This window comes from Moschus berezovskii, chromosome 17 (genome assembly GCF_049115385.1).
Source record: "Moschus berezovskii isolate FMDL1 chromosome 17, NW_MosBer_1.0, whole genome shotgun sequence".
Lineage (NCBI taxonomy): Eukaryota > Metazoa > Chordata > Mammalia > Artiodactyla > Moschidae > Moschus > Moschus berezovskii.
In genome coordinates, this window is record NC_142476.1 from 7,430,497 (window position 1) to 7,444,407 (window position 13,911).

Consider the following 13,911-nt stretch of genomic DNA (forward strand, 5'->3'; position numbering starts at 1 on the left):
ATTTGAATGATTTGATTCAAATCTTTTTGAAAAGAATTGATCACTCACTAGATGCTAGGTCCACAAATCATGCATCATTTGTTTAAATGTCTAAACAAATTTCTGGGGTAAATTGAATTATCACCATTTTGGGGCTAAGAAAAGAAAACTCAAAGAGGTGAGTCAACTTGTCCAAGGTCACATAGATGGAGAGTGAGTAACTCCCAGATTTACCTGTGACATTTACAGTCAAAGTCCGATGTCCTTGGGAAAACTGGGATACCCTACATCGATGGAGATTTGTAGAGCACACATTTGGACTGTTTTCTAACCCACAGTCCTCTCTGATACTTTGGAGTTTAGTTTGTTTATCCCCTTTTCCTGTATGTGGCAGTATCCCAAGTGAACATGAAGTAAATTATGCCAGGCCTATTGCTTGGCATGTAGGAGAATATCAGTAAGCAGTAATGATTATTAGTGCTGTGCCAAGCCACACTGGAGCCTAAAGTAAAGGGGAAAGATGTACACCCCTATACATATGCTTTTATTATTTTGTGTATGCTATTTTTTCAAGACATTAAGGTAGTGGAAAATTATTGAAACTTTGAAAAGCAATTGTATTACAACTCACATTATTTTTAAGCTTAAATATGTTATTTATGTCTCAAACACAATTTATTATAATTTTACTTTTCTGTTTTAAGGGAAGAAACTCATCATTGATATTTTCATCATATACTCCTGGGAAAAATTAATCACTATTGATACACAGAAACATAGACACAGATATAGATACATAAATAGATATAGACGAATGGATAAACATATATAAATGGCTCGATAGATCATATATAGATAGATATGAGCGCTTCCCTGTTTAGCTCAGCTGGTAAAGAATTCGTCTGCAATGCAGGAGACCCCGGTTCAATTCCTGGGCCGGGAAGATCCCCTGGAGAAGGGGTAGGCTATACCACCTCCAGTATTCTTGAGATTCACTGGTGGCTCAGTCAGGAAAGAATCTGCCTGTGATGCAGGAGGCCTCGGTTTGATCCCTGGGTTGGAAAGATGCCCTGGAGGAGGGCATGGCAACCCACTCCAGTATTCTTGCCTGGAGACGCCCCATGGACAGAGGAGCCTGGTGGGCCACAGTCCATGGGGTCGCAAAGAGTCGGACACGACTGAGAAACTAAGCATGGCACAGACAGGTATTAGTACTCATTTTCTCTGTTGTCCTGGATTCCAACGTGGCTCGGGATGGCACTGTCAGAGTCTATCTTTATTTAAATTGTCGATCTTTGTTCACCGTGGATTTTTTTCCGTTAATTTTGCTACTGCATTAAAACATTCTTTATCTTGACTAAAGAGACTTTTGCCCCCTCAAGTTTTGTGCCTGAGATGAGTGCTTCACTCTTCTCTTGCTAATCTCAGCCCATTATTATTTTATCTTAACACTCAGCAAGTACTATAAAATGCCTTTTACAGAGAAAGCCTCGCCCCAAGAAGAAATGAGTTCCTTCCTGCCTTATTCCTTTTTCTCTTGGGAACGCTTTCTTGATCTTGAACCTGAGTTACAAGGTTAGGAAAGCGTACCCTCTTGGATTAGCCCCAGGTGTGCCTGACTACAGTCTTCCTGCAGAGGGCGCGGTGGAGCCCAGCCACCCCCGGAGGGTGGAGAGGTGTTAGGTGGAATTAGGCTGATTGCCCATCAGAACTTGTCTTTCCCTGGAGGGATTATATGAAATCATTGACTTTCTACCTGGCTTCCGGGCTGAAATAAATCTACCATCCCCAAACAATCAACTTGATCTCAGACGAATGTCAAGTAGAGCTAAGTTCCTCTGCCCTGGGGACGGTCATAAAAATCCAGACAATTTCCCTCAAATGCTTTTGGTGGCTCAGCAACAGCTTCTGTGTGGTTGTTTCCCTGGTTCCTCTGTAGGGATAAGGGGAGGAGAAGAGTGAGTTACACTGGCATTCTGGAAAGGAAGACTATATACGTCAATTCGCCAAAACAAGTTTTGACACTATCCCTGAGATGTCATCCTGTGTCTGCTCACTGCAAGTGCCTGCTTCCCCAGGCTTTACCTGCTGGGCAATGACGATGGGGCTGGGAGGGGAACAAAATAAAGGAACCAGGACCTGTAGCACCAACCCATACACAGGCGCTGAACAGGCACGTGAAGGCGTCTCTTCTGGGAGGCTCACAGTCTTTCTTAGTAAGTTGAATGAATGGGCCAGACCATCTGAAGTCAGATGAAGCTATTAAGTTTCTCGAGGGGCATGGGGGACAGGAGAGGGAAGTCCTCAGTGGTGGGATTGGCTTATTAAGGGATGGGATGGGGAAATCGGTAAGTTATGCTTTTCCCTTTGAATTCTTAGCTCCTGTGATCTCCAGATTCTGGCACAAGATGAGAGGTTCTGGTCTTCCCCTCTACCTTCTTTCTGCTGTGTTTTCTCTCTTCTGGACACCTGCTGGACTGAAAACACTGCATTTGGGAAGCTGTGTGATCACCACAAATCTTGAGGGAATTCGAAGTGGATTTTCAGAGATTCGGGACAGTGTGGTATGTGAGGGAGGCACCCCACCCTTCACCTTGTGACTGCCTCCCCACTTTTCTACTTGTTTTTATCTGTCCTTCAGCAGGGTGTTCACAAAAAGAAGCAGGTTGGGGGGGCCCCTTATCAGGAGGATATGTTCCCAGGAAGTATCTATCGTTTATAATGTAAAAGTGTTTTGGAGAGGGACTCTGCCCACTGGGCCACGGCACGGAGTGGATGGGAGATCTTGATGTCTAGGATCCTGGCAGGAGTCACTGACCTGTACTTTCTTACCTTGCCCTTTTCTGTTCAGCAAGCCAAAGATGAAATCATTGACATCAGAATCTTGAGAAAGACTCAGTCTTTGCAAGGCACAAAGGTATGTTTTTGGTCCATATGAATTCTTGGAGGAAATAAGAGTTGGGGGCATCTTCATCGACCTAGTCCCTGGACACCCTGCCCTCACCAACACACCAGTCTTCTTTGTAGCCTGCAGATCAGTGCTGCCTCCTCCATCATATACTGAGATTTTACCTGGACAAGGTATTCAAAAACTGTCAACCCCCTGACCACCATATCTTCCGGAAGGTCAGCCGTCTTGCCAACTGTCTTCTCACCATCAAGAAGGACCTCCGGCTCTGTGTGAGTAAGGGTCTTGGGTAAAAGGATCCACCTTAGCACATAACTTAGCAATCAGGCTCATCTTAGACCCATTTAATGGATGGAAAAACTGAGTTCGAGAGTTCTAAAATAATTTGTGTTGAGCTATGTGACTAGGTAATAAGAACTCAGTTATACTGACTTTTGGATACATGCTCTATGCAAAATGCCTGAAGAACTATAAAGTGCTGGCTCTTTGCTGTCACTGATAATCATCACTATATGTGAATGAAATTATGGTTCTTCTGTGAGTTATCCTATGGTGTTTTAGGGCATCCTGAGTCCAGGCAGCTAATCAGCAGACCACCAGACTCAATCTTAAGATAGGACCTCAGAATCCAATTCACTCTTCCCATGACGCTCTCTGGGAGGGAACTAGATTAGCACAGGGGCGGGAGTGCAGGCCGGATGGGGTACGGCAATCACAAACTCCTTCAGCGCTGCCTGTTTCTGAACAGAAACAACAAGCTCTATATTTGAGCCTGAAATGCTGGCTTCCTTTTCTAGCTGATGTACACTTTAGTGATCCCAAATAAAGAGGTGTGAAAAGATTTCTATAGGTGGAAAGAACAGAACTCCTATCTACTTCATGTCAATGGCAGAAAACTGCAATCTTTAATAAAATCTATCATCCTTTGGTATTCTTTTCAGCATACCCATATGTCATGCCCTTGTGGGGAAGAAGCAAAGGAGAAATACAGTCAGATTCTGAGTCACTTCCAAGAGGTATATGCAATTTTGGCCTTGGTTGGGGTGAGTGTGTTTTTAGAACTGAGATCATAGATGGGTGGGATGGATATTCATACTCAAAGAAATCCTACAGCCCTCAGGTTAATGGCCCTCTGAGGGCACGTGGACTACCCATCTGCTTTAACAGGTATCCCAGCGGATACCCGTGCAGGCTTTAGAAGTGTGCTGTCTCTGGAAGATGCTCTGGGAATCAAGAAGGAAGAGCTGCGATTCCTTCAAGTCACCCCAGAGACACCTGGACCTTTCAGCTGCACAGATAAGAGGCATTAGTTTTCCACATGCACACACACATGTGCATGCTAAGCCGCTCCAGTCGTGTCTGACTCTTGTGGCCCTGTGGACTGTAGCCCATCAGGCTCCTCTGTCCATGGGACTCTCCAGGCAAGAACACCTGAGTGGGTTGCCATGCCCCCCTCCAGGGGGCCGAACCCAGGGAGCGAACCCTCATCTCCTGTCTCCTGCATTGCCGGCAGAGCCTTTACTGCTGAGTCACCGGGGAAGCCTTCACACACATACACATACCTTTAAAAACAATCATTCACCATTTCACACATGCCTTTGCCATGCTCTTTCTCACCTCAAAGCCTTCGCGCCTCTATCAGGAAGATGGGAGTTTGCTGCACACGCCACTCGTTCTTTAGGACTCAGTCTAGGTATCACCTACTCATCCTTTAGGACTCAGCCTAGATGTCACCTCCAGGAAGGCACGGGCTACTTCTCTGAGAGTTAAGTGCCTCCCTGTCATCCTGAGGGGACCCTGACAGTTATTCACCACATGGCATTTTAATTGCCTGCTTCTGCTTGTCTCCTTTACATGACTGTGAATTCCTTGTGGGTAGTGATGGCACCATTCATCCCTGAATCCCTAGTCAGTCCAGTGCTTAGCACAGTTAATATTTGTTCAGTGGGAGGATGCATAGTAGGCAATCCCTAAACACACAAATACACACACACACACAGAGAAACACATATCTTTCTTTTAAAAGCAGCTTTGCTCTGTGATTCAAGAGGCTTGGGTTGTAGTCCCAATTCTGCTGCTCTTCTGGGCCTGTTTCCCTATGTAAGACTAGTGTGACTACTGCTGCTGCTGCTAAGTCGCTTCAGTCGTGTCCGACTCTTAGCGACCCCATAGACGGCAGTCCACCAGGCTCCGCCGTCCATGGCATTTTCCAGGCAAGAGTACTGGAGTGGGTTGCCATTGCCTTCTCCACTAGTGTGACTAGACTCCCTGATTTTCCCTCCTCTTGTGAGATCTCGAGGTTCCATAATGTCTTTTAAGCTCTTCATTTTGAAAATATGCTTCGTTTATAATCCCTGACAGACCTACCAGTGAAAGGAGAGCATTAAACTTGAAGCCCACGTTGTCTCTTTATGAGTTGCTCACCTCTTTACTTTGTGTCTTCCAGCTTCCGCCTCAGGCAGCGGTGGTGAAGGCTTTGGGGGAGCTAGACATTCTCTTGCGATGGATGGAAGAGGCAGACTAGGATGAAAGTGATGCTGCTGAGAGTATTCCTGGCTCAGCCCTCAGGACCCATGAAAGTATGACCCCAAACCTCTGTCTCTTTGTTGTGTAATTTAGTGCTGGTCACCATGTCCATTATTTATTTATTATTTGTTTCCTTATCGTGGTTATTAGTGTTTCTACTCTTAATTAAAGAAATGCAATGTCAGAGAATGTTCAAACTACCGCACAATTGTACTCATCTCACACGTTAGCAAAGCAATGCTCAAAATTCTCCAAGCCAGTCTTCAACAGTACGTGAACCAAGAACTTCCAGATATTCAAGGTGGATTTAGTAAAGGCAGAGGAACCATACATCAAATTGCCAACATCCTCTGGATCATCAAAAAAGCAAGAGAGTTTCAGAGAAACATCTACTTCTGCTTTATTGACTACACCAAAGCCTTTGACCATGTGGATCACAACAAACTGTGGAAAATTCGTAAAGAGATGGGAATACCAGACTCCAGAGAAACTGGTATGCAGGCCAAGAAGCAACAGTTAGAACTGGACATGGAACAACAGACTGGTTCCAAATAGGGAAAGAAGTACGTCAAAGTTGTATATTGTCATCCTGTTTCTTTAACTTATATGCAGAGTTTATCATGTGAAATGCCAGGCTGGCTGAACCACAAGCTGGAATCAAGATTGCCAGGAGAAATATGAATAACCTCAGGTATGCAGATGACACCACCCTTATGGCAGAAAGTGAAGAAGAACTAAAGGGCCTCTCAATGAAAGTGAAAGAGGAGAGTGAAAAGGTTGGCTTGAAGCTCAATATTCAGAAAACTAAGATCATGGCATCTGGTCCCATCACTTCATGGCAAATAGATGGCGAAACAATGGAAACAGCAAGAGACTTTATTTTGGGGGGCTCCAAAATCACTGCAGATGGTGACTGCAGCCTTGAAATTAAAAGACACTTACTTCTTGGAAGAAAAGCTATGACCAACCTAGACAGCATATTAAAGAGCAGAGACATTACTTTGCCAACCAAGGTCTGTCTAGTCAAGGCTATGGTTTTTCCAGTAGTCATGTATGGATGTGAATGTTGGACTATAAAGAAAGCTGAGCGCTGAAGAATTTATGCTTTTGAACTGTGGCGTTGGAGAAGACTCTTGAGAGTCCCTTGGACTGCAAGGAGATCTAACCAGTCTATCCTAAAGGAAATCAGTTCTAAATATTCATTGGAAGGACTGATGCTGAAGCTGAAACTCCAGTACTTTGGCCACCTGATGCGAAGAACTGACTCATCTGAAAAGACCCTGATGCTGGGAAAGATTGAAAGCAGGAAGGAGAAGGGGATGGCAGAGAATGAGATGGTTGGATGGCATCACTGACTTGATGGACATGAGCTTGAGCAGCTTCCGGTAGTTGATGATGAACAGGGCATGCTGCAGTCCATGGGTTCGCAAAGAGTCGGACAGGATTGTTTAGTTGGAGTGACTAAACAGAACTGAACTCTTAATCTGGATCATGGTTTTATAAGATTTTAGTAAGATCTTTTGTACTGTTTGTTGTATTTATTAATGTATTTATTTTTTCTATTTAACCTATTTATTTTTATATTTGAAAATGAGGCTTTTGAAAAACAATTCACAGATTATTAGCTGACTAGAGCAGGTTTTTCATAGAGTGAACAAACTCTCTAAATTCTGGAGGAGTGGCTAGAATTTTATTAAATTAAGGACATGTTTACTGACCACCAGTGTTCTGTGAGATATTTAAAACTGAACTAATGGCTACTGAGTGTGGGTTGTGGAAGAAGGAATTTTGATGTAAAATTGCAGGCTTGTGTTACAATTACTGACCAACCCCACTCAACTCCTAGACCCCAGACTTGTGTCTCTTCCAGCTATGGAATCTTATGTGGTCAGGATATATTTTTACAAATAAAGTTTTCTTTGTATAATATCTGCTTGGAGTTTGAGAATGCTTCAGGAGTGGAAACAGTGGTTTCCACTGGGATTGAACTTGAGTGGGATGGGTTTCTAAAGGTATGAGCTTGAGTCTCTTATGACCTAGGGACCTCTTACTCCCTTGGGGCAGGAAGTTGTCAGTGGGAACCTAGGCCTTCTCTCCACTGCCAAATGCACCCCCAGTTCTGTCTCCTAATTCACCCACAGCTCTGATTCCCCCACACGAAGGGGCTGTGCAGGGACGAGGGGCATCAGCCCTCCCTGCCCCTTCCTCCCTGGCACTGAGCACTCTTCTCTGTGTGCCTGCTTTCTCTCTCATTTCAGGCTCTCATACTTTTGTGTCAGAGGTCTTAATTGCAACACAAATTACAATGGGCAGGAGGTTCTATTATAAGGGTTAAGAACACATAGGTGCAAAGTGTCCTGCCTAGGGAGGTGCGTGTGCCCTCTCTGAAGCCCCCTTCCGTTTTGGATTCTGGCCAGCCCCACAGTCTAGGTTGTTCCTGGATCAAGTCTTCGTGTTTGGAACCAACTACTAAGTTGGTGTTCTCGGTCCAGGCCCCTTTCATGCTGAGCTTCCCTGGCCTCGAAGGAGCCAAAACTCTGGCCTGGGCTGCTTGCCTCCTCCCTCTCCAGCTCATTCTGAGCTGCATCTCAGCTTAGCAGTTTACCTTGCTCAGTTTCAGAAACAGCAGACTAATGCTTCTATAGTGAGCTTTCTTTGCTGTCTCTGCTCCTAGCCCTTATCCCAGGTCCTGATGAAACTTAAAGAACTTTATTTTTTCTCATTGTTAAGTGACAACTGCCTGGTGGAGAAATTTTGGAAAATACAAAGAAGCATAGAAAAGAAAATTAAAATCACTCAATCTTATCACCCACAGATAACAAGTCTGAAATATTTAGGTATTTTTTTCTACATCTTTTTTTTTGGATTCAAGTCATGAGTCACCTCTCATTACCTGAGTGGTTTGGGCTGTAAAACTTGACCTTGGAATTTAATTTCTTGGTCTGGAAAACAAGTTGATAACATCAACGTTTCAGGATGATGGAAGAAATGGTTTTTTACACTCTTTTAAAACAGGGCATTTTCTCCTTTTATATTCTTCATTATGATCACCTTTCTCCTATCAGAATTTCTTGTTGCCCCTCCCCTGGTTTCCCTAACCAGTCTGACAAACAACTCAGCTTTGGCTCTCAAGGACTAGTTGAGAAGGAGACTTCACGGAACTGAGTGTAAAATGAGAACCAATACCTCCAAGAGAGGGCTTCCCTGGCGGCTCAGACGGTAAAGAGTCTGCCTGCAGTGTTGGAGACCCAGGTTCAACTCCTGGGTCAGGAAGATCCCCTGGAGAAGGAAATTGCAAACCACTACAGTATTCTTGCCTGGAGAATCCCATGGATGGAGAAGCTTGGTGGGCTCCAAACTAAGTGACTAACACTACTACCTCCAAGAGATACTTGATGGCAAAGAGGAGGCTAGTTTCATCTGCCAAGGGTGTCTTTCAGATGGGTATGTCTCAGGTTGACCTACAGAGCTGAGGATGAAGTTCCTCCATTTGTTTCCTGAGAAGCATTTCTGATTCTTCTGAAAGTCTGGGCCTTGGTCTTTTGGAATTCCATGTTACCATGTGACCACTCCTTACCTGTCTATTCCTTTCCCCTGCAGGACCCATTTCCTCCTCTAAGTTATTTTTCTGGTCTCCACTTGACTTATCACAGTACCAACAATGGGGAATATGGCAGTGGAGAGTCAAGTCAGTTTGGGGACATGAGGGTGGACCTTCAAGGGACAGACTCTAAAGAATAGTTTGCAACTGTCACTTTCAACTCATTAAATTAAAATTAAACAACTAAAATCATTGCTGTCATTTATTAAGTACTTATGTGCCAGTCACTGTACTGGAAACTTCACATACATTATCTTACTTAATCTTTAAAACGCTGTCTTATTTAATCCTTAAACCTGTGAGATAGGTTATTATTACCAGTTTGCAAGTAAAAATGTGTTCAAAAGTGATAAGTAATTTGTGTAAGGGCAGAAGAAAGAGCTGAATGCAGACACCCTGATACCACAGCCCTATATGGCTTCCCACTCAATATGCCACTTCTTTCCCAACAGTAGCATCTTGTGTTCAGAAGCTCAGTAGTGAAGAATAATAAGTTTGGGCTTCATAGAGATACAAGTGAAAATCCTGACTCAGAAACTCACAATCTTGGACAAGTGACATAGCTATCTTTAGTATTATCCTTAGTTTCTTTTTCTGAAAAGTAGGAGTATACTACTTATCATGCTGGGTTGATGTGAAGACTAAACAAGATTGTCATATCTACCTTGTATAGGCACATCTTAAGTACCAGGTACTGTTCTAAGTGTGTTACAAGCGTCCATTCATTTAATTCACACAAGAGCATGATGAGATAGGTGCTGCTGTTATTCCCATTTTATGGATGAGGAAACTAAAGACTAGAAAGGTAAAATATCTTGTTCAAGTTCACAGCAAATATGTCTGAAGGTAAAATATGAAGAGAGATGGCAGCCTAGAGAAACATGCATTTAACCACTTCAGTTTGCTAGCTGGTTGGAATGCCCAGTATATAGACAGCTCTTGGTCAGTAGAGGCTCTGGCTGCAGCAGTGGTTCTGCCTGGAGAGGACAGTGATGAACCTTCCTTCTAAGCTATTAACTTCCTGGTGCCACTTACCTCTATAACATCTTTATTGAACTTCATTTTTCTATGCATCTGAACCTTGTCTCCTCAGTAAGCAGAATAAGTTCCTTTGGAAATGATAGGATTGACCTGTCAGCTCTGATTACTTTAAGCTCTTAGACCTTGGATTAAGAATCCTAGAATCACTCTACTTCTCTGGGCCTCAGTTTCTGCTGAGAGAGTGCATATAAAGATGGACAATGGCTAGACTATGTATAAAAGTAGAACTCTGATCCAGAGTCTGCAGCACCCAGCCCAGGAAACCAACCCATTATCTGCCTGCAGTAAGCAGCCTACGAAGCTGGTCTGCTATCCATAAGTTAGACTTGTATGAAATCAGACCACAATCTCTAGCAACCAGCCCATGAAGGCAAACTATAACTCTTGTAGCCATTGGATCCAAATGGCCAGGACTTGATTAAAAACTGGCAACTTCCTCAATTTGTGTCCCTGTTTATAACCTAGCATGAACCGGAAAAAGCCAAATAGTGTATCCTTAACCAATCACATAGGATGTTCTGTTTCTAGGTAGCCTACTGATGGCCCCTCACGTCAACAACCTCCAGTCAAGGCATACCTGACAAGTTCCTTGTTTTCTCCTGGAACGATTTCCCACTTCTGCTGGCTTTTGTCATTCAGTTACTCAGTTGTGTCCAACTCTTAAGAGTCTCTGCCAAAACATGTCATGGTGACTGACTCTCTTTCTATAACAAGTTCTGAATAAATAGCTTTGCTTGTTCTCTTTTGGTTGGTGTTCATTTACTCCACACTGCAAAATGAAATGAAAGAGTTGGGACAGATGATTCTGAATTCTAGAAACTGGATGTGCTAAATCTGTCTCAGAAGATCAGATCTAGCTGCTGCTGCCTTCATGACTGGAAGGGGTTTGTATGGTTCCTGTGTCACCAGCTCAAATTTTTCAGAATTTGAGGTGAGCATATCTATTGGAAATACCTAGGTGACGTCAGTGAAATTGAACAAGGCTTCCCTCTGATGGAGGGGTGGGCTCAGAAGGCAGAGCATCTCCTAAAGCTAGGAATGAGATCCAGCTGCAGGGTGACTCAAAGCACAAAAAGTCTGCTGAACCTTTCATTTCTACCATGCCCTGGGATTGCCCCAACTTCTTATTTTCAAGGACTCAGGTCTTCTCCAACATGGTCCAGTGTAACTTTGTCTGCCTGTTTCTCTTCCATACAGATGGAGAACGAATGTACCATTACCCTGCAGGACTCTTAAGTTCCTGCAGGACAGGACAGTGTTAAAAAAGCCTACATTATCTCAGCACAGTATAAAATTACATTATTGATGAGGACTAAATTCAAAATAAATTCGAAGATAATCACAATGGCGTGATCACTCACTTGGAACCAGACATCTTGGAATGTGAAGTCAAGTGGGCCTTAGAGAGCATCACTACGAACAAAGCTAGTGGAGGTGATGGAATTCCAATTGAGCTATTTCAAATCCTGAAAGATGATGCTGTGAAAGTGCTGCACTCAATATGCCAGCAAATTTGGAAAACTCAGCAATGGCCACAGGACTGGAAAAGGTCAGTCTTCATTCCAATCCCAAAGAAAGGGAATGCCAAAGAATGCTCAAACTACCGCACAATTGCACTCATCTCACACACTAGTAAAGTCATGCTCAAAATTCTCCAAGCTAGGCTTCAGCAATATGTGAATTGTGAACTTCAAGCAGGTTTTAGAAAAGGCAGAGGCACCAGAGATCAAATTGCCAACATCCGCTGGATCATGGAGAAAGCAAGAGAGTTCCAGAAAAACATCTATTACTACTTCAGTGACTATGCCAAAGCCTTTGACTGTGTGGATCACAATAAACTGTGGAACATTCTGAAAGAGATGGGAATCCCAGACCACCTGACCTGCCTCTTGAGAAACCTGTATGCAGGTCAGGAAGCAACAGTTAGAACTGGACATGGAACAACAGACTGGTTCCAAATAGGAAAAGGAGTACGTCAAGGTTGTATATTGTCACTCTGCTTATTTAACTTATATGCAGAGTACATCATGAGGAACACTGGGCTGGAAGAAGCACAAGCTGGAATCAAGATTGCTGGGAGAAATATCAATAACCTCAGATATGCAGATGACACCACCCTTATGGCAGAAAGTGAAGAGGAACTCAAAGGCCTCTTGATGAAAGTGAAAGAGGAGAGTGAAAAGGTTGGCTTGAAGCTCAACATTCAGAAAATGAAGATCATGGCATCTGGTCCCATCACTTCATGGGAAATAGATGGGGAAACAGTGGAAACAGTGTCAGACTTTATTTTTTGGGGCTCCAAAATCACTGCAGATGCTGATTGCAGCCATGAAATTAAAAGATGCTTGCTCCTTAAAAAAGTTATGACCAGCCTAGATAGCATATTAAAAAGCAGAGACATTACTTTGCCAACAAAGGTCCGTCTAGTCAAGGCTATGGTTTTTCCCGTGGTCATGTATGGATGTGAGAGTTGGACTGTGAAGAAAGCTGAGCGCCGAAGAATTGATGCTTTTGAACTGTGGTGTTGGAGAAGACTCTTGAGAGTCCCTTGGACTGCAAGGAAATCCAACCAGTCCATTCTAAAAGAGATCAATCCTGGGTGTTCATTGGAAGGATTTATGCTAAAGCTGAAACGCCAATACTTTGGCCACCTCATGCAAAGAGTTGACTCACTGGAAAAGAGTCTGATGCTAGGAGGGATTGGGGGTAGGAGGAGACGGGGACAGCAGAGAATGAGATGGCTGGATGGTATCACCGACTCGATGGATATGAGTTTGAGTGAATTCCGGGAGTTGGTGATGGACAGGGAGGCCTGGCGTGCTGTGATTCATGGGGTCGCAAAGAGTCGGAAACGACTGAGCGACTGAACTGAACTGAAATTCAAAAGCAGGTGAATGGACTATGTCTTTAAAAGTTAAAAAAAAAAAAAAAAGAAACTGCTTTCTCTATGTTTGTGGCCCTCAGCCAATTTTTTCATGAATTAACAGCTTTGGCTTTTGCTAGAAAATAGATAACCCACCCTGCAGATTGGGCCATGCCAACAGGAGGCAGCAGAAAAACAACTGGTAAATGAATGAACTAATAGAGCCACTCCTCTGATTCACTGGAAGATTGGGAGGAGAACTGGTGACACTCTGGTTCAGCCCAGCTGTCAGGAGCACAATGAGTCAGTTGCTTAACGGGAAGAAGGCAGGACTCAGAGGCCTGGAGGCAGGAAGCTGTGGATTACAACCAGAGTGCTAATACCTTTCAGAGTACATTCCTTGAACATTAGAGGTGGAAGAGGACTTACAGATCACTTTACAGGGTAGCCGGGGTTCAGAGAGGAAAGTGACTTGCCTAAGGTTACACAGAGAGTTACGGCAGAGTCGACATTAAAGCTCAGGTTCCTGTACTTCCAGGACCACTACATCTCAATTCAGTTTAAGAAGAAATAAAAAATCTTTATGCATATATGACAGGCCCATCCAGGGAGAAATATTCAGTGGACTTACAACAAGCTAGTAGAAATAAGAAAGTTTTGTTTGATAGCAGGATACAAGGTAAGATCAGTTGTATTTCCATATACCAGCAATATTCAATTGGAACTTGAAATTTAAAAAAAATACTATTTACAGTAGCATCAGTTCAGTTCAGTTCAGTTCAGTTCAGTCGCTCAGTCGTGTCCAACTCTCCGCGACCCCATGAATCACAGAACGCCAGGCCTCCCTGTCTATCACCAACTCCCTGAGTTCACTCAAACTCATGTTCACAGAGTCGGTGATGCCATCCAGCCATCTCATTCTCGGTCGTCCCCTTCTTCTCCCGCCCCCAACCTTTCCCAGCATCAGAGTCTTTTCCAGTGAGTCAACTCGTT

The 13,911-nt window shown here is 43.7% G+C and overlaps 1 protein-coding gene across 1 annotated transcript; it reads left to right on the forward strand.

Annotated features, from left to right (window-relative positions):
• The first annotated feature begins 2,387 nt into the window (after window positions 1-2,387).
• IL20 (interleukin 20) lies at window positions 2,388-5,411 on the forward strand. The gene is made up of 5 exons (XM_055418854.2): window positions 2,388-2,543; window positions 2,831-2,896; window positions 3,007-3,159; window positions 3,829-3,903; window positions 5,334-5,411. The coding sequence occupies exons 1-5, from the start codon at window positions 2,388-2,390 to the stop codon at window positions 5,409-5,411; spliced, it is 528 nt and encodes a 175-aa protein (XP_055274829.2).
• The last annotated feature ends 8,500 nt before the right edge of the window (window positions 5,412-13,911 follow it).

Excerpts from the sequence above, each read along its gene's own strand:
- IL20 (XM_055418854.2), top strand. The coding sequence starts at position 2,388 with ATGAGAGGTTCTGGTCTTCCCCTCTACCTTCTTTCTGCTGTGTTTTCT. Across the intron at positions 2,544-2,830 it reads CAGAGATTCGGGACAGTGTG|CAAGCCAAAGATGAAATCAT; the intron begins GTATGTGAGGGA and ends TTTTCTGTTCAG. Across the intron at positions 2,897-3,006 it reads AGTCTTTGCAAGGCACAAAG|CCTGCAGATCAGTGCTGCCT; the intron begins GTATGTTTTTGG and ends TCTTCTTTGTAG.